At 38.6% G+C, this 23,715-nt stretch overlaps 1 protein-coding gene and 1 long non-coding RNA gene across 2 annotated transcripts; both read left to right on the plus strand.

Moving 5' to 3' along the window:
• The first annotated feature begins 9,841 nt into the window (after positions 1-9,841).
• Positions 9,842-14,597, plus strand: LOC130551092 (uncharacterized). The gene is made up of 3 exons (XR_008962534.1): positions 9,842-11,552; positions 12,468-12,577; positions 13,864-14,597. It is a non-coding gene; the product is annotated as an uncharacterized LOC130551092 (long non-coding RNA).
• A 693-nt stretch (positions 14,598-15,290) lies between these two features.
• On the plus strand, positions 15,291-16,869 carry LOC130551090 (protein FAM174C-like). The gene is made up of 3 exons (XM_057328647.1): positions 15,291-15,707; positions 16,020-16,148; positions 16,279-16,869. The coding sequence occupies exons 1-3, from the start codon at positions 15,415-15,417 to the stop codon at positions 16,280-16,282; spliced, it is 426 nt and encodes a 141-aa protein (XP_057184630.1). The 5' UTR covers positions 15,291-15,414; the 3' UTR covers positions 16,283-16,869.
• Positions 16,870-23,715: the final 6,846 nt, after the last annotated feature.

Here is a 23,715-nt window from a genome sequence, read left to right on the forward strand (position 1 = left end):
TTCTGCACCTGCAGTATTTTATGCGGTCTATACCAGCTTGCATGTTTTACTGGCTATATTAGCAAATCTAACTCTGGGGTCAAGGTACCTTCGACCACTGGCCTTTATGCAAGTTTCATTAGGGAGATAAACGTTTTTTGACCTCTCTTGTTTATTACACGTTAAACATACTAGACTGTAAATAAAAGGAATAACTTGCCTACAGTACAATAATATGCCCTCATAGTTACACCGTTAAAAACTTGGGTCACTTTTTTTTCCTGGTGAAATGAGCTGCCAGCCTTCACCCAACTGGGTGTGACCAAAAACCTTTATTATTGCCTCTTTTATGCTTTTTTATTCACATCCAGCTTCACTACTATTTTGTTAACACAAACTCTTTGAGGGAACAATTGCCTTAAACCAGGGGTGGGCAAACTTTTTACCCCGAGGGCCACATAAAGTTTTTGAATCCTTGTTAAGGGCTGCATATTATTTGCACATAGGGATGTAACGGTATTGTAAATATCGAAGTATCGAGATAGCAAATCTGGTTGATATTATCGTGGTCGCATGACGATAGATCTTCCAGGCAAAGTGTAGTTTTTTCAGCCGAATGGAGCGAGTTCAGGGTAGCGGGAACTACAATTCCCATCAACCCATGCGTGCCCATCATCCTCTGCGCTCTGCTGCCGCCCGCTACAGATCAAGTTGAGCGAAAATGGCGGATGTATGGGATTCCTTTTGTGCCAATAAAAATGAACGCAAACTTTTAAAAAACGAACAAAAATATACAATGAGAAAGAAAATAAACACTTTGATAATGAAAACAATCAACTCAATTGCAAGAATGTCACATGATTTTCAAATAAACTGCTATTTTTCTTAACAATTTTCTAAGTTTCGTTTTTGTAAATAATAGTTTTGAATTCGCTGCTAGGTTTTTCATTTGCGCTTTCCGAGTTTTCGTTTACGCGTCTCAATTTTTCGTTCGCCTTTCTGGCACAAATCTCACGTGTGGGGGGGATTTATGGCCACTTTACTCTCATTGGTTAGTGAGATTTGGATTGACAGCTTCCTGACCAGGAAGTCGAAACTGAAGACAGTGCAGCGGATTAGAGAGCAATCTGCTTGCGGTTTTCTGTATAGTATTGTTTTAGTGTTTGTACTTAAATTACTTTCTTATTTTGTTAGTATATTAGCAGGGTTGCCAACTTTCACGCACATAAAAGTAGGACACGCTTCCAGGCTCTATCACGCCGTAACAACAAGCCAACGTCGAGTAAAGACAGGATAGATAACGTTAGCCATATTCACATGCAACTTTACGTGGATTTAGAGGCCGTCAAGACAGCAGTCTATAATTTATAATTACAATGATATCAGGAAAACGAGATGCCTAGTGAGTTTTGAGGAGATATACAATAAAGTGTTATGCTTCCAGTTCATATTTCTAATTTATACATTATAATCGTGGTGGCATTTTATGTATTGTTTCTATCTTTAAATGTTTGTTTATAGTTTAAGAAGTCTCTCTTCTGCTTTTCTCTAACCTGTTTTATGTAGGTGTGTAAATACATAATGAAATTGATGTTTGCAAGAGGCAGACTAAATGAATAAAACATTCATAAGGCCTCTAATTATGTCACCTTATGAATTTGTTTTGTTGTAGCGTTTAAAAAACATAAATGTCATTTGAATGTATTGGTAGTGTTTTATGAGGTGTACTTTCTGTGAATGTAAAGAAAGGGGTATAATACTGTACATTCACCATGAGTTTAAAAAGAAAGATACAGTACTTGACTTATAAGTGGACTTAATTCTTTAAAAGGAGACTGTATGCAAGAGCGACATCGTCATCCTCCTCCTCAGCTGGACACAAGTCACCATCAGGTACATTTATGTAACCGAGATAATAAAATCGCTAAAAGTTTCTCTGTACAGTAACTATGCAGCAATGTTTTCATTTAGCACGTTAATTTCTCACAACCCAATAATCTGTAACGTGTCTTTATTGGATGTTATAATGCAAGTTGTTTGTTCCTTTTTAAGAAAATTATCTTAATAGGCCATAAAATAATACCTGACAAAAAATATAAAGCACACAATGAACGCGCTTAGTAAAGACAGAATTGCTACTGTACAGGAATAAAACTTTTAGTGATTTTCTTTATTATCTGAATTACATTCATTTACCTGAGGATGAGGAGGACGCTTGGATCCACACCGCGCATGATTTACCAACTTCAAATACCAATTACTAATATACTAACTAAATAAGAAAGTAGTTTTAAGTACAAACAATAAAGATAACAGCATGCAGATCGTTCTCTAAGATTCGTTGCACTGTACTGTCTTCAGTATCGACTTCCTTGTCAGGGAGCTGTCAATCAAAAACTCACTAGCCAATCAGCGTAAAGCGGCCATAAGTCCTGCCTACACGTGAGATTTGTGCCAGAAAGGCGAACGAAAAATTGAGAAGCGTAAACGAAAACTCGGAAAGCGCAAATGAAAAATCTAGCAGCGAATTCAAAACTATTATTTGCAAAAACGAAACTTAGAAAATTGTTAAGAAAAATAGCAGTTTATTTGAAAATCATGTCACTTTCTTGCAATTGAGTCTATTGTTTTCATTATCAAAGTGTTTATTTTCTTTCTCATTGTATATTTTTGTTCGTTTTTTAAAAGTTTGCGTTCATTCTTATTGGCACAAAAGGAATCCCATACGGATGCCGCTAGCGGCATAGAAACGGATTTACAAATTGTTGAAGCTAAAGCAAATTATAAATCAGATGTGTGGAATAGAGGTCTGCACGGGCTTTAAACGAAAGCCCGAACCCGGCCCGTACCCGAGATTGTTTAACCCGGCCCGACCATTACAGTTACATTTTAAACCCGAACCAGCACGCGAACTTGTTTGTATATAGCCTATATATTTTTTAGTTACAAACCCGAACCAGAGCCTATTCATTAAACATTAACCCGAAGCCGACACGAAGCCCACAAGTTTTTCGGGCTCCGTCGGGCTCGAGTCGGGTTGCAGACCTCTAGTGTGGAAGCATTTCGGTTTTGACAAGAAACGAGAAAGGAGAAAAGGTGACGGACAGACAAAAAACAATATGCAGACACTGCGGTGAAGTACAACTCATGTTATCAGTTTTTTTCATGTTAATTTTTTCATGTTTCATGTTCTCAAAATTTGTATGTTATAAATGTTTATGTTATTATATTAGTTCCTGTTTCTTACTGACTTTACTGTTATTTGCACTTTAAAATTACCTAATCTGTTGTATTCTTCATTAATCTGCATGTTAACAGAAGACACATAAACACAGAGCTGTTTTCATGTTTAGACTCTTTACTCGGCACCTGCACTATTCAAGGAACATACACACCGCCCCTGGCCCATACCAATTGCATGAACAACACAGGGGAATAATGGACCAAACCATTTGCTGTATATACTACATCTCCCCCCTTAAGTTCAAACAGTAACAATAACAAAACTGAGAATAAACACAGTGCAGGTACTGTAGCCCTTACAAACGTGAATGAAACATCTTACAAGGAGTCAATAAGCATACACTGTGAACTGTAGCATAAACATCCGTCATGAACAAGTGACATGAATACTACTCTAGCATGTAGTATTTAGGCAAGCAAATAATCACTGAACCGTACTGGTCGCCTGATTGTGCGTCCAGTTCTTGTGAGCCCAGAACTCCTTTCCAAGTTTTGAGGATCAACATGTTCTGCTACAACGTTGTCATTCAGGTCATCATCAGTATCGATGGAACAGTCAGATTGTGGCTCATTGTTTGCTGATTTGTCAGACCTGAGGTGCCGTCTGTTCCTGCGGTAGGTTGTACCTGATGGTGTGACCACATCGTATGACCGCGGTTCGTCTCTGACACTGACCACCGTTGCAGGTTTCCATGAGTGTTTTATTTTCATGTAGACTCTCTGTCCTCTCTGTAAGGTTGGTAGTGGAGCAGCTGTCCTGTCATACCACCTCTTCTGCTGCAACTGACGATGTTGTAGTTCCGCCTGGACACACCTGGGTGTGGAAGGTCGCAGTACAGCTTTACTTGCTGGTAAGTTGGAGCGCAGAACGCGACCCATAAGGATCTGAGCAGGAGAGTATTTGAGACCAGTAATAGGCGTGTTGCGGAGAGCCAATAAGGCAAGGTAGGGGTCGGTACCTGACTGAGCAGCAGCTTTCAGCATGGCTTTAACAGTCTTTATGGCTCTCTCAGCCATACCATTTGATTGAGGATAATTGGGGCTGGAGTGTTTGATGGCGAAACCCCAACTATGGGCAAATCTGGCCATTTCAGCACTGGCAAAGGGTACGTGATCTGCAATCAGAATCTCTGGCACTCCATGCCTTGCAAAAACAGTATTGAAATGTACTATCAAAGACCCTGATGTTTTATCTGGTAGCTGCAGGACTTCTGGGAATTTGGAGAAATAGTCCACTATCAGGAGAAACGCTTGTCCTTGAAAGTCAAAGATGTCAGCGGCAATTTTCTGCCAGGGCCCTTCTGGAACTGAATGCGAGATAAGTGGTTCTTTCTGGTTATCAGGAAAGTTCTCCTGGCAGGAACTACAGACCTCCACCAGTCTGCGTAAGGAATCGCTGAGGCCTGGCCAATAAATGCATGATCGGGCATGAGCTAGAGATCGTTGAATACCCTGATGTGCAGCATGGAGTCGATTAAACACATCTGGTCGCAGTGCACGAGGGATAATAATGCGATCGTCTTTCATGAGTAGCCCCTCATTTATGCTGACTGTGTGTCTAACTGGCCAGTAGGCTTGAGCAGCTAGTGGGACGTTTTTCTTTCTCTCAGGCCATCCATCTTCGTGCAGCTTCTGTATCAGACAAAGTTCTGGATCTGTCTGTGTGGCTTGTTGAATCATGTGCATAATGTTGCTACCAAATGGCTCTGCATTCAGTGAATAGATTACTTTCTCCTCACTCAGGTCAAGGCTCTCCGCTTCATCAGTCTGGATATATGCTCTTGACAGTGTATCTGCAATCAGCATCTGGATTCCTGGAGTGTAAACAACATGAATGTCATACCTTTGTATCTGTAGCAGCATTCTCTGGAGACGTGCTGGTGCTGCCCCAATGGGCTTGGTGAGGATTGCCTCCAGAGGTTTGTGATCCGACTGGACTCTGACAGGAACACCGTAGACGTACTGATGAAATTTTTTTAGAGCAAAAACTATGGCTAGGAGTTCCTTTTCTATCTGGGCATAGTTCTTTTCAGCCACAGATAGTGCTCTTGAAGCATATGCTATGGGCCGTTGTCTTTGCATCAATGCAGCTCCCAAACCATCTTTTGAGGCATCCGCCTGTACCTCAACAGGCTCTGTCGGATCAAAGTATCTCAGCACTGGTGCCGTTGTTATGGCAATTTTTAGATGCTCTAGTGCTGTCTGCTGCTCATGATGCCACTGCCAGGTTATGTCTTTTCTTAGAAGTAGTCTGAGTGGTGCAGTAAGAGTGGCTTCATTGGGTATGTAATTAGCCAGGTAGCGTATCATTCCTAGCAGGCGTTGGAGTGCTTTTCTGTCAGTAGGGGGAGGAAACTGCTTGATTGCTAACACTTTGGTGTCATCTGGTTTCACTCCTTCAGCTGTAATTCTGTGGCCTAAATAAGTCACATCATTAACCATGTACTGGAGCTTGTCTTTGTTGAACTTGACGTTAAGAGCTACGGCTCTCTTCATCACTTTTTCAAGGATGTTGTCATGTTCTGCTTTGGAAGAAGCTGCTATAATCATGTCATCAGCCACCATGAAGACACCTTCAATGTCCCCAAAGCTCTCTGCATTCAGTCGCTGAAAAACTTCACTCGCCGATTTGATGCCAAACGGCATGCGGTGAAAACGATACCTGCCCCACGGCATGTTGAAAGCACATAGTCCTGCTGATTCCTCATCCAGTTTAATTTGCCAATATCCGTCCTTTTCATCTAGAATGGTGAACAGCTTTTTACCCGACAGTATACTGCGTATGTCTTCGAGGGTTGGTATCGCATAGTGCTGGCGCAGAATGGCAAAGTTTAGGTCTCTAGGGTCCAGACAAACTCTAAGGGTGCCGTTTTTCTTTTCTGTGATGCACAGACTGCTGACCCATGCTGTGGGCTTAGAAACTTTGCTGATCACACCTCTTTTCTCTAGATCATCCAATGTTTCACGGAGTCGATCATGCACCGCAAACGGAATCTTTCTGCACCCGTGTATTACAGGTGGAACTGTCGGATCGATGTAAATATGATGCAGTCCTGGAAACTGGCCTAGACCCTGAAACACAGAAGCATAGCGTTTGAAAAGCTCTGTCTTTGTCTTGGGTGTTGACGTTGTGAGGACCCCTACTTTTCTTATGAGGTCCAGCTGAACGCATGCCTGTCTGCCAAGGAGGGCCGTGTCTGATGCAGTGGTCACAAAAAACATCATGTCGGTCGTTTTATTTTTAAACTGCACCTGTAGCTTGATAACACCTTCTGGTTTGATGCGAGTGCCACCATACGATAAGAGCACTGTGTCTGTTTTTTGCACATTCACGGGAGTTTGCAGTTGATCAATGATTCTTTTTGGTAGGACATTGGCTTCAGCGCCTGTGTCAAGCTTAAATTCGACGACTGTGCCTCCTACACACAGCTTTGTGTGCCAGCCTGTATTAGACTTGTTTGCCTGTTGTACAGTCCCTATGAACAAAGTGTTTATGTCTTCCAGCTCTGCATCTACATCAAGTGTGGCCATGTTAAGTTTTGACATGCACATCACCGCAAAGTGGTTCTTTTTGCCACATTTTTTACACACTTCATTATAGGCAGAACACTGTCTAGGCATGTGTATGCGCCCGCATCTGCTACAAGGATTTGTTTGTCCTCTTGATGATTTCGGGGATTGTTTTTTTACCGCTGTTTTGTTTATTTTGTGTGCAGTCCACTTCTTTGTAATGGCATTCACATACTGCGTTTCTGCTGACGTCGCCATTGCATTCGCTTGTGCTTTTGTGACCTCTTTGGCCCTGCATATGTCGATAGTTTTTGCTAGAGTTAGCTCTGAGATTGAAAGCAGACGTTCACGCAGTCCCGTGTCCGTTATACTGAATACAATCTTGTCTCGTATCATGAGATCTTCCGTCACGTTAAATTCGCACGTGCGCGCTTTGTTTCTCAACTCTGTTACAAACTTATCAATGCCCACATGTCCGGAGAATGTGTGTGTCCAAAATTGATGTCGCTCAAAAACAGTGTTTTTCCGCGGTGCACAGTACTTCTGAAATGCAGCGAGAACCTCTGATAATCGTTCGTTTTGCGGGTCCTCATACTCGATTTCTAGCGAGTTATAAATGTCTAGGGCTTCTTCTCCAATACAATGTAACAACACAGCGATTTTTCTCGAATCAGCTTTATTCGATAGTCCAGAGGCAGTGAGATATAAATTGAATCTTTGTTCCCACTTACGCCAGTTTTCAGCCAAGTTCCCCGTCAGAGCTAAAGGTGTCGGCGGGTGCAGCGTTTCCATGTTGTCTGTTACTCTTGCCGTGGTCTTTTTCTCTTTCTTTGTTCTGTTTAAGCGTGTCTCTTTACCTTATACAGTCGCTTCTGACACCATGTTGTGTTCTTCATTAATCTGCATGTTAACAGAAGACACATAAACACAGAGCTGTTTTCATGTTAGTTTAAGGAACATACACACCGCCCCTGGCCCATACCAATTGCATGAACAACACAGGGGAATAATGGACCAAACCATTTGCTGTATATACACTACAAATCTAAAAAAAATAAATGTGAGCTTTGTTCAGTCATTGTTTAATAAACACTTATGCCACATTTTTCCAAGTCTTCATTTGTTTTGTTTTTTCCTGCACAAAATTCAACAAATATCGTATTGTAGTCTTCATATCGAGGTATTATCGTACCGTGCAATGTTGATATCGTTACATCCCTATTTGCACATTAAATTAAATCTTTTTTTTATTTATTCCAAACTGAAATTTGATTACTACTGTAATGTATGTACATTCAATTCCTTCTACCCTGTTTTATAAACACTTTCATAATGAAAAAAAATGGCAAAAGATTTGCACACTGTCATAAGACACATTATTATAATAATTTACAGTATACATCATTTTTATTCTTGACGTTTTTTCAAACATTCCTCTAATTCAGGGGTGTGCAATTAATCCCAAGGGGCCACATGAGAAATGGGACTGTAGTGGAGGGCTGAACCAAAAGGCTAAATTTGATTCAGCTCAATACTGAATTTATTACTTTTAAAATGCAATAAATATCTAATCTGACCTAACTCTTTTATATTTAAAAAAGAAAAACCACCACTACTAGAACTTTTGTGCAACTCTACCCTTTGTGCATATCATTGATTATACATGTACATACTAATGTGAAATCAGATGTGTAATATACAGTTCTAAAAATAAAACATTGTAATATTACTATATGAGTTAAACATTTGGCATTGCAAACAGCTCTCAATTTAATTTAAATCCATTGTGAGCCGTATTTACAATTATTCTGGTTCTCGAATCATGCCATATATATCATTATGGGAACTATATATATATATGACAGGAACCATTTCACAGTCTGTGTCACTCCGCCATTTAGCTAAATTGGACTTATTGTCACGGTTCCCTTCTGTTTCTCCCCATGGTTTCCCCAATGACTTAATTTCCCACGCGATCCCACCCTAAACCGCGTATTTTGCAATAGTGACCGATGGCAGAACAGCAGAACCATACGTCACAGCTGTATCTATTTCTCAGCGCTCGGGATGCAAGTGTCTCGAGACGCGCTTTTGATAACCCAAATTGCCATATCATGCTATAGTAAACCAAAGCTCACAACACTCGTCCCACTTCAGCGTGCGAGGCGCTCCAAAAGACGCGAGCACAGCGTTCAACCCGTCCATCTAGCTAGAGCATGTCTCCCTCTCTTTTCATTTTCACTCAAGTATGCTGCATTGCAGACTTACGCCACCTAATCAACACCTAATACTAAAGATAAAACATTTTTAAAATTTATTTTAGCTATTGTATATAGGCCTCCAGGGCACCACAGAGATTTTATTAAAGAATTTGGTGGGTTCTTATCAGAACTAGTACTTTGCAGGTACAACTTTGATTGTTTTGCTTGTAGTCAATGTGTCTCATGTACAGCTGCTTTGTAACAATGAAAATTGTAAAAGCGCTATATAAATAAAGTTGAGTTGAGTTGAGTACTGGCCGCAGATAGAATCCTTGTCGTTGGTGACTTTAACATCCATGTAGATAACGATACAGATGCCTTGGGAATGGCTTTCAAAGACACTCTTAACTCCATGGGTGTTAGTCAACATGTGTCAGGACCCACTCACCTTCGTAAACATACATTAGATTACTGTAAAAAAAGTCTGTGAAAACTACAGTAAAAAACTCTAAAACAGCAACAGTAAAATACTTTTTTAAGCTAAATAGTATATCACCGTATTGCATACATTAAATTACCATAATTTAAGAAACAGTACATACATTTTATTTTTACTCTCTTAATATGTAAAAAACACAGATTCTTACAGTAAAATTTTTAATTTTTGGTGAAATTAATGGGAAAATACTGAGCTTTTACAAACAAGGAATTACCTTAAAAACAATGGTATTATTCTGTGTAAATTACACATTTTCTTAATGTGTACTGTAGAATATACAATAATTATCTGACAAATGCTCACCATTGTTCGTGGATATGTTGCTATTTTTTCAGCTTGTAATGGCTAATAAAAAAAGTTACTCAGCAACAACGGTATCCTACACTGTAAAAAAAGTCTGTGAAAACTACAGTAAAAAACTCTAAAACAGCAACAGTAAAATATTTTTTAAAGCTAAATAGTATATCACCGTATTGCATACATTAAATTACCATAATTTAAGAAACAGTACATACATTTTATTTTTACTCTCTTAATATGTAAAAAACACAGATTCTTACAGTAAAATTTTTAATTTTTGGTGAAATTAATGGGAAAATACTGGGCCTTTACAAACAAGGAATTACCTTAAAAACAATGGTATTATTCTGTGCAAATTACACATTTTCTTAATGTGTACTGTAGAATATACAATATAAAACTGTTTAAAATCCAACAAACACATACCTTAAATCCTACAGTAACAAGATGTTAAACATATGTTTATCTTTTTGTCAATTTTAGTTAAAACTTTAAATACTCTGTAATTTACTGTACTTTTGTGTATTGTTCTTTTATTTATCTAATCTGATAGTTAATGCTAATTGCAATGAAAACAAAACGAATGTCTTGAAGAAAGTCAAGAAATAATTTTATCATAGCTATTCTAAAAAGATATTTTCCACCTTATTTCATAATTACCACAACTAGACTATGAATAGGATGAACAAAGCAAAAATGTTCAAACAAGAAAAAAACTTGACCATTTTAAAACAATTATGAAACTGTGTTTTTATTAGTGGTGCTTGCGAAATGGCATTTGAAATAATAATAAAAAGCGTGAACAAACGAAGAAACACACAAGAGGAAGAAGATCGTCTCCCCGCTTCTAAGATTAGGCCTGTGAATTGCGCAGCGCGACCTGCATGCGGCAAGTGGTGAGTACTCCTTTGGCTACTTTTTCACGGGGTAATTTGCAAATTGCAAAGCTAAAGTAACAGATTATCGTGCACTGCTAACGCAAAGTGTAATTCTGATGCCTTGTCAACTTGCATTTAAGCTTGCGTTTTCAAATCACTTAAATTAAGGTTACGTGGTAACTCGCTAATGAAAAATGTGCTTAAAAACTCATACACTGCTAATGCGAAGTGTACTTTTGACGTCTTTTAATCTTCTTTTAATCCATTTCTTGGCTTACTTTTAAAAATGCTTAAGAGAGCACGACAATTCATTAATAACGTTAACGGTCGATGTCGTTTTATATTTCAATCAGCGCCATTTTAGCGCGCCAAGCAGCTGCTTTTGGAATACCATCCTCGTCCATCCTTTTGATTTCTGGGAGTTCAACATTTCTTTTCGAGGTAAGCCAAACAATACTGTTACAAACTAAAAAGTTAAAGTTATTTATTTTCCTTTCGTTGTTGTTATTTAACCAGTTTTGGCTATGTTTAGTTGCAATTTCTGTGGCAAGTCGGTCAAATCATTGAGGGGGTATGTACTTCATTTTAAACTTCATCGACTTCATGTGACATCAAAGAGTGGTGAGATTTTTAATTACTTTTAAAGACATATTTTTGCCATATATGCTTTGTTGAACTTTTTGTTGAATTTGGTCTTATTCAGGAACAAATGTATTTTCTTTTATCTCCTTTTCTTATGTTACAAGAGGCTGTATGCGACAGGGACCTCATCAATCTCTTTTTCTTGTGAGTCTATTATTTGGATTAGATACGTTAATTAATACATTAATTCCTTAACTTTTAACCAAAAATGTTATTGTATTGAAAATACTAATAAATTATCCCTTTCCTTAACTTGGCACAGCTGGAAAATTCACAGGATTGGCAAGTTTCTGAGCTTTAGTAAGTACAATTAATTTATAAGCTTTTGAACTGAAACTGCCCTGCATCAATAATTATCAGATCATTCATGCTACCACTTGATTGTTCAACTATTCTAACTCTTTTTTTTCATTGATATAACAAAATTGCAGAACTACAATTTTCAGAGTAATTCATTACAACCACAATGTGTTTACAATCTTTCCTTGTATAACAGTGGATGTCCCAATTTTGTCCTTATGCTTATGCTTAATTTTTATGCTAACATAAAACCATATGATCAACATCTGAACTTTTAACATCATATTAGTAAAGTTGTCTTGGACTTTTACAGATTAATATTACTGGAATATATTACCAAAACCAATGCTTATTCACCACATTCTGTCATCTTAGTGAACTTTGTATGTAAAAACAGTTCACTGTAACTGCCCGCTGCTACAAGATCTGCAGATTCTGTAGCCATCTTTAAGAATCGTCTGAAAACGCATCTCTTCCGTCAACACCTTACCGATCAGTTCTGACTTCTATTTCTTTTCTACTCTTTAAAAAGAAAAAAAACCTTCTAACTTCGCTCTGTATACTGTGGTAGGCTCTATGAGACCAGTCTTGTTTGATTGCACTTATGCTTTTTGTTGTCCTTATGCTGTCCCAATTGCTTCCATTGTTTACCCCATCTGTAAGTCACTTTGGATAAAAGCGTCTGCTAAATGACTCAATGTAAATGTAACAAAAAAGTTCTGAGGTAGAATTTGTAAAAACATTATGTACATTGTTTACATAATGATTAATTTATTAAGTTAGAAATAACACAATCTGCTCAATATTGCTAAGTGAAGTACTTACTGTAGCTAATGTGTAATGTGCTAAGTAGTCATATAATTTTAGTTACTATTACTGCTATCATTCTTTTCTGTTTCTTTGTTTCCTGCAAAGAGGATCATGTCAACACCTGATCATTGTAACCTGTCTGCAAGAGACTCTGTCCCACCTCTCTTCAGTCAAGTCTGGACCCAGTAATTCAGACACCTCAAGGATAATTAATGGTAAGTAGTAGTATAGTTCAGTCTATCAAACAGTACATAGATTAAAACACAACTCTCAATTCAAACTAGGGGTAAAAAATATAAAATATCTATTTTTTACAGGTTTTACTTCATCTTTGCTATTAAAAATAAGAACATTAAAACAAGATACACAATACAAATACACAAATGAAATAAACAGGGCTTTATTTTTTTCAGCTACAGTAGGTGTATTTAATAGTGGCAATCAAGTAAGAAATTTAATTAACAAATGTAAAAATAAAACATTACATATACTATACTTATAGACGTACTGTATAAATTAAACATTTATTCTTATTAAAGCTACTGTATTATTTATTTACATTTAAGGGATAATTAATCAAAAAATTAAATTGTCAAATTGTCATTTACTCACCCTCACATTGTTTTTAACCTAACTTGAGGTCTTTCTTCTGTTGAACATGAAAGATATTTTGAAGAACAGTTGCTGGTCCACAGTGACTTCCATAATAGGAATACTATACCATGGAAATAAATGGGGACCAGCTGTTAGGTTACCCACATTCTTGAACATATCATCTTTTGTGTTCAACACAAGAAATTAAAATAGGTTTGTAACAACATGAGAGTGACTAAATGATGACAGAATTTTCATTTTGGGGTGAATTATTCCAAGCACATGAATGATAAAGTTTAACCGCCAAAGCTTCAGAACATGCACAAATAATTAACTTTACTGGTTTACAATGAATGCCAGTGTCACATGATTGTGACATGAACTCTAACATTGTATTAACATGTGATGTGAATGTATGTCGCTTTGTACAATGTGTTAAAACAGAAGCGCCAAAACTACAACTTGCAGAAAGCACTGCATGATGGTATTAAGCAGATTGTGGAGACATTTTAAACATCCACGTTCAGAAATCATGATATCGCACACCCTAATTCGAACCTCTTAATCCATCTTTCTCAGGTACACAGGCCACCTGTATAAGTCTTAAAGATGACTTGAGTGTCAGGGCAAAAGCTAGAAAATGATTAGTTGTCATTATAATTTGTTTTACCCCTGTGGACTTGCAGCATAAGTATGTTGAAGTAGATCTCTACACTAGTGTAAATGCTATTGTGTATGGTGGGACCGGCCTGTGGCATAGGTGACAAAGGCCCTGATCTATTAATTATCAAAGTGGCCTGTGAAATTCCAGAGTGTTGCTTGCTTATGTGTAGTAAAAAAATACTGTGAGCTTACTGTATACTGTAATGCTCATGGACTAACTTGTCTTTGTGTCTCTTTTCTGCAGAAAGATGAAGAAAATGGCAGTCCATGAAGTACTACATTTCCAGTTTCTCGAACTGATTTAGTGCCATGTCTTCAGTCAGGTGTGGACTTATTATTATTGTTCAAACAGAGCAAGTGGCCCTGGTTTACTTTTATATATGGACACATTTTATTTCCAAGCTCAACATTGTGAGTACACTGCAAGTTATTGAATCAGCTCAAACTGTTTTAACACAGTGTCAGTATGCAAAAACGGGTTTTTTTTTGCATACTGTTAATGATCTGTTAATGATAATTTGTGTGTTGATTGACTGCATTTATTACCTCATTTAGTAATTTACAATAACCTGACTGACTGTTGTAAAATCTATGGCAACCACTTGTAATGCCTTTTGTGTTATACCGTATTTTTTGCGATGAAATTCTGGCAACCACAGCTGCCAGTAATTTTCTGTAAAATTGAAGTTTACAATAAAATACTATAATATTTCATACGGTTGAATTGTGTTTATTACGGAGATAGACTATAATTACTATTAAAGAAATTTACACTTGCAACTGCTATTTTTAAAGTAAATCACTGTAAACAGGTTTACATTACATCTGTTTTATTTAACAGTAGTGTACCGTAAACAAGCAGCAATTCGCTACTGTAAAATTTACGGTTGCAAAAAAGCATTCTGTAAAGTGTTCCACATTGTAACCTTATATTTTACGGTGAACTTCTGGCAACCACAGCTGCCGGTATTTTACCGTATATTACACATGTTTTTTTTTACAGTGTAGCAACATGGTTTTTAAATAACAATAAATAAAATAAATAAATTGCAATAAATAAACAAGATGTACGGATAGAGGGACCTCATACAGTAAGAAAACTCCCCAAGACATTTGTTTATTCTTTTTAATTCGTCTTTATGTATTTATTTAAAGTAATTGAAACATATTTATAAAATAGGCAGTTTTAAGAAATTTATTTTGGTGAATAAAATAATTGCAATACAATACAAAAAGATAAAAATTTAACAAACTCAACAATTTAATAAGTAACCTGACGTTTAATAAAACCGTTTAATCATTTTGGGATTTGACTTTTTTCTTTAGCAATACCTTTAAAAATCTATAAAACATTTATCTATAATACATCTGCAGAAAGGAAAAGAAACTGGGAAAAGAAATGGGGAAAAGGGCAGCCTGGACGCACACCTCTGTGAGTTTCAAACGCCTCGTTCATGCTATGTTGACGACAGCAGGAAGTAACGGGGGCGTGACGTCAAAATGTTTTTTTTAATCGAGAACAAAGAGATAAACAATCAAAATGGGATTTACATTAAACGAAACGAAAAGATGAAAGAGAAAAGAGAAAGAAAATAATCCCAGTCTGCTCATCACGCTCTCTACGGGGAACCCGATTACGCTGTTGTTTCCTCTCCGGAGTCCGGACACATTTGTCCGTAACACCGCCTGTGCTGTCGTCATCAATGAGGAACAGGAACTCCACTGAGTTGCTAAACCGAACTTCATATGCGTTGAAGTTACATCTCGAGCTTCAAAACCGAGGAACCAAGCTACCATGACATCTTTAACACATTTTCTTCTATTTCTGGCATTGTGGACTGTTTCTTTTGCCGATGACCATGGCGATTCGCCGAAGCCTGTCACCACTACATCACCCCTACACAAGACTACTGCCAACACCACAATCAGTCCTGAGCCCCATAAAAACATCAGCACCACCGCCGCATCGAAAGTAAAACCCTCCGGCGCGGGCCGCTCTCTGGACGGCGACATGATTCGGAGGGCTCTGTATGTTCTCATCGGCATCACGGCCATCGGAGTTCTTTACTTTTTAGTGAGAGCGGTTCGGTGAGTCTGACCTAAAACATCTAACGTGAATTTAATATCAATTAAAAGTGTCTTTAAACGTAGTTGAGCATAGACATCACTTTTGGTTATTATATTCGCTTTTAAATGTTTTTGTTTGATGCCCACATATGCGGTCTTTGTTGTCACAGGTTCCTGTCAGTTGACATTTAGTGCCACGAGGTTATATTAACCACGTTTATAATCAAAAAATGTTTCACTTTCGCAGGAGCTCACAACTTGTTAATTGCCATTTTTAACTAAATGTTTGCCTTTGTTGTTTATTTCTTTAATCATCCTCATTTCTTGAACAAGTCTGAAGAAGCCGACAGGTCAAAGGAGGAAATATGGTCTCTTAACAAACCACGATGACACAATGGAGATGGCCCACCTGGAAAGCGACGAAGAAGACAACACTGTTTATGAGGCCAGTTCCTTCAGAAGGTAGTCAACCAATACATTTTTCAATCAATGACAGTGAACCTTAGTATATCCCGGACTGAGATTATAGTGTTCGACAATTTACACTTCAGACAGTACTTGTACTCCCTGACTGACCTGCTTGTTTCAACAGATGAGTCTCTGGGGGTATTTATTTGTTGCTTGCAGACAGAAGAATGTGATGAAGACAATCCCGTTATTTCCACTGAAATGGTTGTTGGTGTTGTCAGTTTCAACAACCCTAGGAGGACCTAGGCAGGATGACGGGATGCCTTTTTCCAAGAATAAAGTGGTTTACTTAGTTTGGACCAATACATGTTGGACTCATGTAACCAAATAGATCTTCTTGGAAATGTGTATGAAGATCATGCATTTTGTTTATGGTGTGGGGTTATTAGAGTATCAACATTTATTTGGGAATGATTGTGCCAAAGCTACTTATGCATAATGTTTCAGAGTTTTTTATGGATCCTAAACTCCTGGCTGAGTAAATGGGTGTTAATAATTCATATTGTAAACAACTGGCCTGATGTTCAGTTTACATTCCCTGGAAAGCCTAAAAAATGTTTGGTTATTTATGAGACTGTAATATTGTTTGGACTTTGTGTATTTGCTGTTGTTTTAGATGTTTGATTGCGTTGATTATAATGTTATTTTTAAAAATAGTTTTCTCTAAAGTTTCAGATATCTTTGTATTTTCACTTTTCTTTCTGCTATAAACTGCACTATACTAAAAAGGAATTGCAAACTGCATTTGCAAATGCGTTTTCTATTTGTCGTGTCAAAATTGTGACATAATTCAAACGCAAATGCAAACCGTTTTCATTTGCATTTACGCGAACGTACAATGTCTGCCAAATTTCAAAAGGAAAAGCAAAGTCTATTTGCAAATGAATTACCGTGTCTTACGAGTTACGACCCTGCCAAATTTAAATCGCATANATATAGTCCGCAGAATAACTCAATATGCCTGACTGGAGTAACGGTTAAGTGTAATTGTGTTTTTCTTTGGGGGTGGGTGGGAGTGGCAGACAGCACGTTGCCTTTTACGTCGTTTGGGTTGCCTTGTTGAGCGAAGTCGCACTGAGAACATCATATTTCACACACTTTAAGCAATTTTATTTTATTTTAGGATTAGTCAAACGAACCGTTCGGTTTGTAATGCGTTCCGAACTGAAAGCCTCGTACCGAACGATTCAATATGAATACGCGTATCGTTACACCACTACAATAGAGCCTCCAAAAAATTACACATTGGACCTTTATATACTTGGACATTTTATATTTAACCGATTAACATTTGATTGCACCCCCTTTACACATATTGCATATAAAACACCTCCCATATTAAAAAAAAATAGGATATGCCCTCTATATTTAAATGAGATGGACCAACCAAAATATCTGTGTCAGAGAATGGCACGCAGAGACCTCACATTTCAGTTTTATTGTTGCATAATGGCTGAGAGGTGAACTTATGGCCTACCGTCACTCCTTTGTTTAGCTTCATGAGAGCTGGATCATAAAAGCAGTGCATCGTGGGAAGGAAGCTGCAACCTCAATTAGCTTCTGTCTGCTTTTGACACAATCAACAGTAGATTGAGCTCTGCTGTATTCTTTGCAAAGTGAACACAGAAGACAATCCTTTGAAACATAGACTATACATTTGGATACAGGGAAAATACAATTTCCAGAAATTAAAATTATTTCATAATTTACTCATGCTTACGTTGTTTCAAACCTGTATGACTTTCTTTCATAAGCAAAATACAAAAGAAGATATTTTAAATAATGTTGGTAACCAAACAACATTGGCCCCCATTGACTTCCATTGTATGAACACAAAACCAGTGAGACATTTCTCAAAATATCTTTTTTTGTGCTCCACGGAAGAAAGAGTCATATACAATAATGACATATTTTGTTTTAATTTTGGGTGAAATATCCCTTATTGATTAAAATCATTCATTAAACCAAATGCCCCAATTTTGCAGGGTTTCTTTGGAGGATATGGACTGTGCTATCAAGAGATGGTTACTGGTTTATTAAATGATCAGATTAGCGAATGCATTTTCCTAATTTTTATCAGATTTTGGCTGTGTGAATATTTGTGATGATGTCTGCATAAAGGCATCTCGCCGTAGTTGTCATGGAGACAAAAGGTTTATCAGTGCAATGCTCTCAGGGGAGAGAGGATGCATGAAAGTGAGACAAGAGAGAGAGAGGTTTAGATGGACATGATAGTGTGTGAACAACAAGACACGGAGCATTTGAGTGCAAGCTGCCTTTTCAAAACTCCAAAACCATCACTATGATATTTTTTGTTTCTTTAATTAGTTGTTTGTCACTTTTGTAGCACATTCTTTGCATTTGTGATTTCCCTCCTTAATAGGTTGCAAGGAAGTATGCCAAGTTAAGGCCAATTTATGGTTCTGCGTAGGACCTACGCCGTAACCTATGGCGTAGAGCCTACGCAGAGCCGCGTACCCTGTGCGTACCCTACGCTGTAGCTTGACGTGCACCTCTCCAAAAATGTAACAACACGTCAACTCAACGCGGACCCTACGCGGACCGCAAGCGCTGTGATTGGTCGGTTTGGCAGCATCGTACTTTCTTCTACGCATTTCTGTTGTCTTCTTCTCTGGCGTCTTCTTCCGGCAAGTTCAGAGTCCACAAAAGAACAACATGGCAAGCATCGACATCGACCAAGTTACTGAGTGTCTGATTGAAGAGGTTCGGAAATACAAGCATCTGTATGACTCCTCTTCGGCGGACTATAAAGACTGTCAGATGGCAGTGAATTCTTGGAGAGAGATTTCCTCTAATGTCGGTTTGGAAGTTGCGGAATGCGTGAAAAGATGGAAGAACACCCGGGACAAGTACGTTCACCTCCGAAAGAAACTCGCCCCTAGGAGCGATGATTGGATGCAAGTGCAAGTTGCCAGGCTAGAGTCACAGTTGGAAGAACGGAGCCGAGCTCCAACAAAGACTGAGCCAAAACAGCGATGAAAGTTCCCGGTTTGGCAACACTGTTGCTGACATGCTGCGAAGGGTACCAGAGGAGCACAGGTCACAGGCCATGTTTGACGTGTACAAGTTCCTTTTTGAGTGTCAGCAAAAGACATGAAGAACTTTGCACTTTATAAACACTGTGCACGATATTTTGCACTTTATTGGCTTTATAGTTTTATTTATTGTTTTACCTTTTATTGTTACTAGTTTTTTGAAAGTTTTATATTTCATCTATACATAGTTTGCACTTTTACATATTCTGTTCTTTGACTCTTTTGCAAATAAAGAACACAATTGTGACACTTCCAGATCTTGGTTGCATTTCGTTTCATTTTTAACTAAACAATTACAGTTTTTTTCAATTGTTTACACGCAATTTTGAAAACCGGGTTCTTTTTTTCACAATATAAGCACAATTATCCAAACACCACACTCAATTTGCATAATTCCTAGATTGTTTGCAAAATGACACACTTCAGTCAAAACATACACCCTTCAGTCAAAACATATACACATATTTGTGAAAATGCTATTAGTTTTCATTTAACCAACACAGTCCTCAATGATCAGACACTATTGCAGCCAGTTTCACACTGCTGTGATAAATAAAAAACACATTTGTACAAAACTAATTTTAGGAAATAGCATGTGCTAGATTTTTGGCCACACGTTGTTATGTAAGGGATAATTTAGATGAAAAAAAGGACAAACCCACAACATTCTTCATGATTAGTTTGAGATATAGGGAGAATGTACACAAATTGGCCTACTATAAACTTACCAAGCACTGCACAACACTGATGCTGCAGACTGAATATTTCAAGTATTTATTTCAATACTTACAGTATTTCTTACCATAATCAGTTACAGTAATCAACCAACAATGAAATCAATGAAACAAATAAAATCTGTAGACAAATAAAAATTACTGCATGAAGTACATACACTTTGACTCTGAAGAAAAACTACTGTAAAAGCAACAAGAATACTGTAACTATTCATCATCTCTCCGTCTGGCTGGATCAGGCCATAAGATTTCATGGCTCTGCTTCATTTAGTCATGTTTTCTTGGTCCTGTAGCAGAGCCATGACAAAGTCTTTGGTTAGGTGTGGAGAGAAACATATTATTGTCTTTTGACAATAATATGCGTTCTCTCCAGTGTCTTGTCATTGGCCCCCTCCTCTCGTTTCCTTGTTATCTTTCCCTGAGTGTTTGATGTTCCACACCTGTCCTTGCTCGTTATCCCTCGTTTGTCTTCCCTATAAATGACCTCATGTTTCTTTGTCTTGTGCCTTTGGATTGCGTTCTGTGTGTATGTTATCCCCCGTGTTGCTCCTTTACCTTGCCTAGTAGCACTGTGGACTACCTTACCTTGTTTTGGACTTGTGTGTGGTTAGTGTTTATTGTTTTTTTCCCCTTCAGGGAAGTGTTTGTTTTTGTTGAGTTATTGTGATCGTGTCCTGTTTTCCCCATTGTGGGTTTTTGTTTTCTGTTCTGTTGTTTAAACAGAAAGTTTAAATCTAGACTAAAGACGCATCTTTTTAATCTTGCATACACTACCTTCCATAATATAAATCTTCTGAGGGTTTAGGCTGCATTAGTTAGATCAACCGGAACCAAAAACACAACTGATGTACTTGTTGCATCAAAGAGTCAGAACAGTACTCTACTCTCAGCCAGTCTTGTCTCATTGTTCCAAGGTTACCACAGCGAGCAGGATGCAGTTCATGGCCTGACCTGATGGTAGAGCGGAGAATGGAAGGGGACCTGACAAGAGCTGAGATGATAGAGCTGGATAAAGAAGGACGCGGTCTCTTGACATGTCTTCACCACAAAATTTCAAATGCTATTAGATTATTAATGATAATCTTAAACTATAATTTATTTTATTATAAGTTTATTTATTTTATTTAGCCTTGTTGTGCAAGCCTGGAGCTTGTGCAGAGGAAGCAGCTTTTGCCAGAGGGGAACTGGAATCCCCTGGTTGGGCCTGGGTTCTCTTGAGGTTTTTTTCTCTGATTAGAGTTTTGGGTTCCTCGCCACCGTTTGCATACTGTTTTTGCACTATTTGCCTGCCGGGGGGGCTGCTTTAGAATTTTAAAGTTTTACTTAATTAATATTGCATAAGGAATTTATAGTCTGTTATATTTGACCTGTGCTTCTCTCTCCTTTATCTTAAATGTGTGCTCTCACTGGCGTGTGTGTGTGTGCGTGTGCTGGTGCGTACTTGTCTGTGTGTGTGTGTGTGCTGTAGTGTGTGTGTGTGTGCGTGTGTCGTGTGTGTCGTGTGCTGTGTGTGTGTGTGTGCGTGTGTGTGTGTGGTGGTGGTGGTGTGTGTGTGTGTGGTGTGTGTGTGTGTGTGTGTGTGTGTGTGCGTGTGTGCGTGTGTGGTGTGTGTGTGTGTGTGTGTGTGTGTGTGTGTGTGTGTGTGTGTGTGTGTGTGTGTGTGTGTGTGTGTGTGTGTGTGTGTGTGTGTGTGTGTGTGTGTGTGTGTGTGTGTGTGTGTGTGCGTGTGTGCGTGTGTGCGTGTGTGCGTGTGTGTGTGTGTGTGTGTGCGTGTGTGTGTGTGTGTGTGTGTGTGTGTGTGTGTGTGTGTGTGTGTGTGTGTGTGTGTGTGTGCGTGTGCTGTGCGTGCGTGTCGTGCGTGTGTGTGTGTGTGTGCGTGGTGTGCTGCTGTGTGTGTTGTGTGTGTGTGCGTGTGTGTGCTGCCGGGTGTTGTGTGTGTGCTGCGTGTGTGTGTGTGCGGGTGTGTGCGCGTGTGTGTGTGTGTGTGTGTGTGTGTGTGTGCTCTATGTCTATGTGTGTTAGTACGTGTGCATATTGTGTGTGTGGAGTGTTTTGTATGTGGGTATGTCTGTCTTCTGTGTTTTCAACCTTTTTCTTGTTTTTAGCAGGTAAACTTTAATTGTTTTGCTTATAGTCAATATGTCTCATGTACAGCTGCTTTGTAACAATGAAAATTGTAAAAAGCGCTATATAAATAAAGTTGAGTTGAGTTGAAATTAAAAGTCTTGTGTTAACCTTCACCGCCTGCCTGCATTTGGGTTCTTTCACCACGATCGTGACATAAGATTTCATCCACATCACAGGCTATGTCTTGATTGGCAAGGCACTGTTGGAAGAATCGCCTCGTGTGACGAATCCACCCCTGCACAGAAGCTGCTTCGATATGATCACAGGCCTGCTCCATGGCCTGAATGAGGGGCAAACGGTCATAGGGCCGCAGGTCGTATACCTTCCACCGCCATGCTGAAAAAAACTCTTCTATTGGATTCAGGAAGGGGGAGTATGGGGGAAGGTATAAGACTTCAAATTCAGGGTGCTCGTGGAACCAATTGTGGACCAGAGCAGCCCGATGGAATGAGACATTGTCCCAAACGACAATGTACCGCATCTGGTCCACTTGGTTTAATGCTGTGACAATCTCGTGCAATCTGTCAAGAAATGCAAGTATTAGATTTGCATTATAGGGTCCCAGATTTGCATGGTGGTGGAGGACCCCATTTTGTGTAATAGCAGCGCAAAGGGTGATGTTACCCCCTCGCTGCCCTGGCACATTGGTGATTGCCCTGTGTCCAATTACATTTCTCCCTCTTCTTCTTCTTCTTCATCTAGCTCCTTCCATTTTTGTTGAAGACAGGTGAACTCACCTGCTGCCTTTTATAGCACAGCTGAGTGCTGCGTTTTCAAATTAGCACATGTGTGCTTCCACACCTGGTGGATGTGATTATCCAATTCGTTTATTAGTGTGGTCATTGGCAATCCGGGGCTTTGTAATGACAAGGAAGTAACCTCACAATCCTTATCTGTGTCTAAGGTGTGAAAATGTGTGTAGAGTTTTACAAATCACTGTGTGTAATGTTTTGCAAAAAGGGTGAAGCAGACATTGTGTGTAATGTTGTGCAAATCTGTGGAGGTGTTTTGCTCATTGGAGTAGAATTTTGCAAATTGTGTGGAAATTTTTATTTTAGTGTGTAAACAATCGTAAAAAAACAGTAATAGGCTGAGTTGTCAATGACAAAATATGATATTCTACCAGGATACTTGTAACGACTTCCATTGTCGTTTGCATACACTAGCATACACACAAAACATTGGCGAAGAAGAACAAACCCATGAAAACACAAAGAGACAAATACCGTTTCGGCGGTGTAATTGCAGTACGACGCATACTCTCAACACAGAACCATAAATGTTCATGACGGCGTCATCTACGTACGTAGGCTACGCCGTAGGTCCTACGCACGAGTATAACTTGAGTTTAAGTAGGCTGTAAATAACCTGTAATCTTCCTTCGTCCTTGTTATTTTTTCGGTATGAGGTGACATTGCTTTTTCTGACTCATGGGCTGACTGGTGTTGATTATGTGCTGTTTGCCACCTGGACTCCTCTCTTCCACATAATGGCACTATTAAGTAATGACCCTGACCTGTGCTACCACTCCACACACCTCACACCACTCATTAATAACTTCTGAAACATTTCCCAGTGTGTCCATTAATTGATCTGTGCTTAATGTGATAACAGCCATCTCAGTGACATTCAAAAGCTGAGAAA

This window comes from Triplophysa rosa, unplaced genomic scaffold (genome assembly GCF_024868665.1).
Source record: "Triplophysa rosa unplaced genomic scaffold, Trosa_1v2 scaffold62_ERROPOS2744091, whole genome shotgun sequence".
NCBI lineage: Eukaryota > Metazoa > Chordata > Actinopteri > Cypriniformes > Nemacheilidae > Triplophysa > Triplophysa rosa.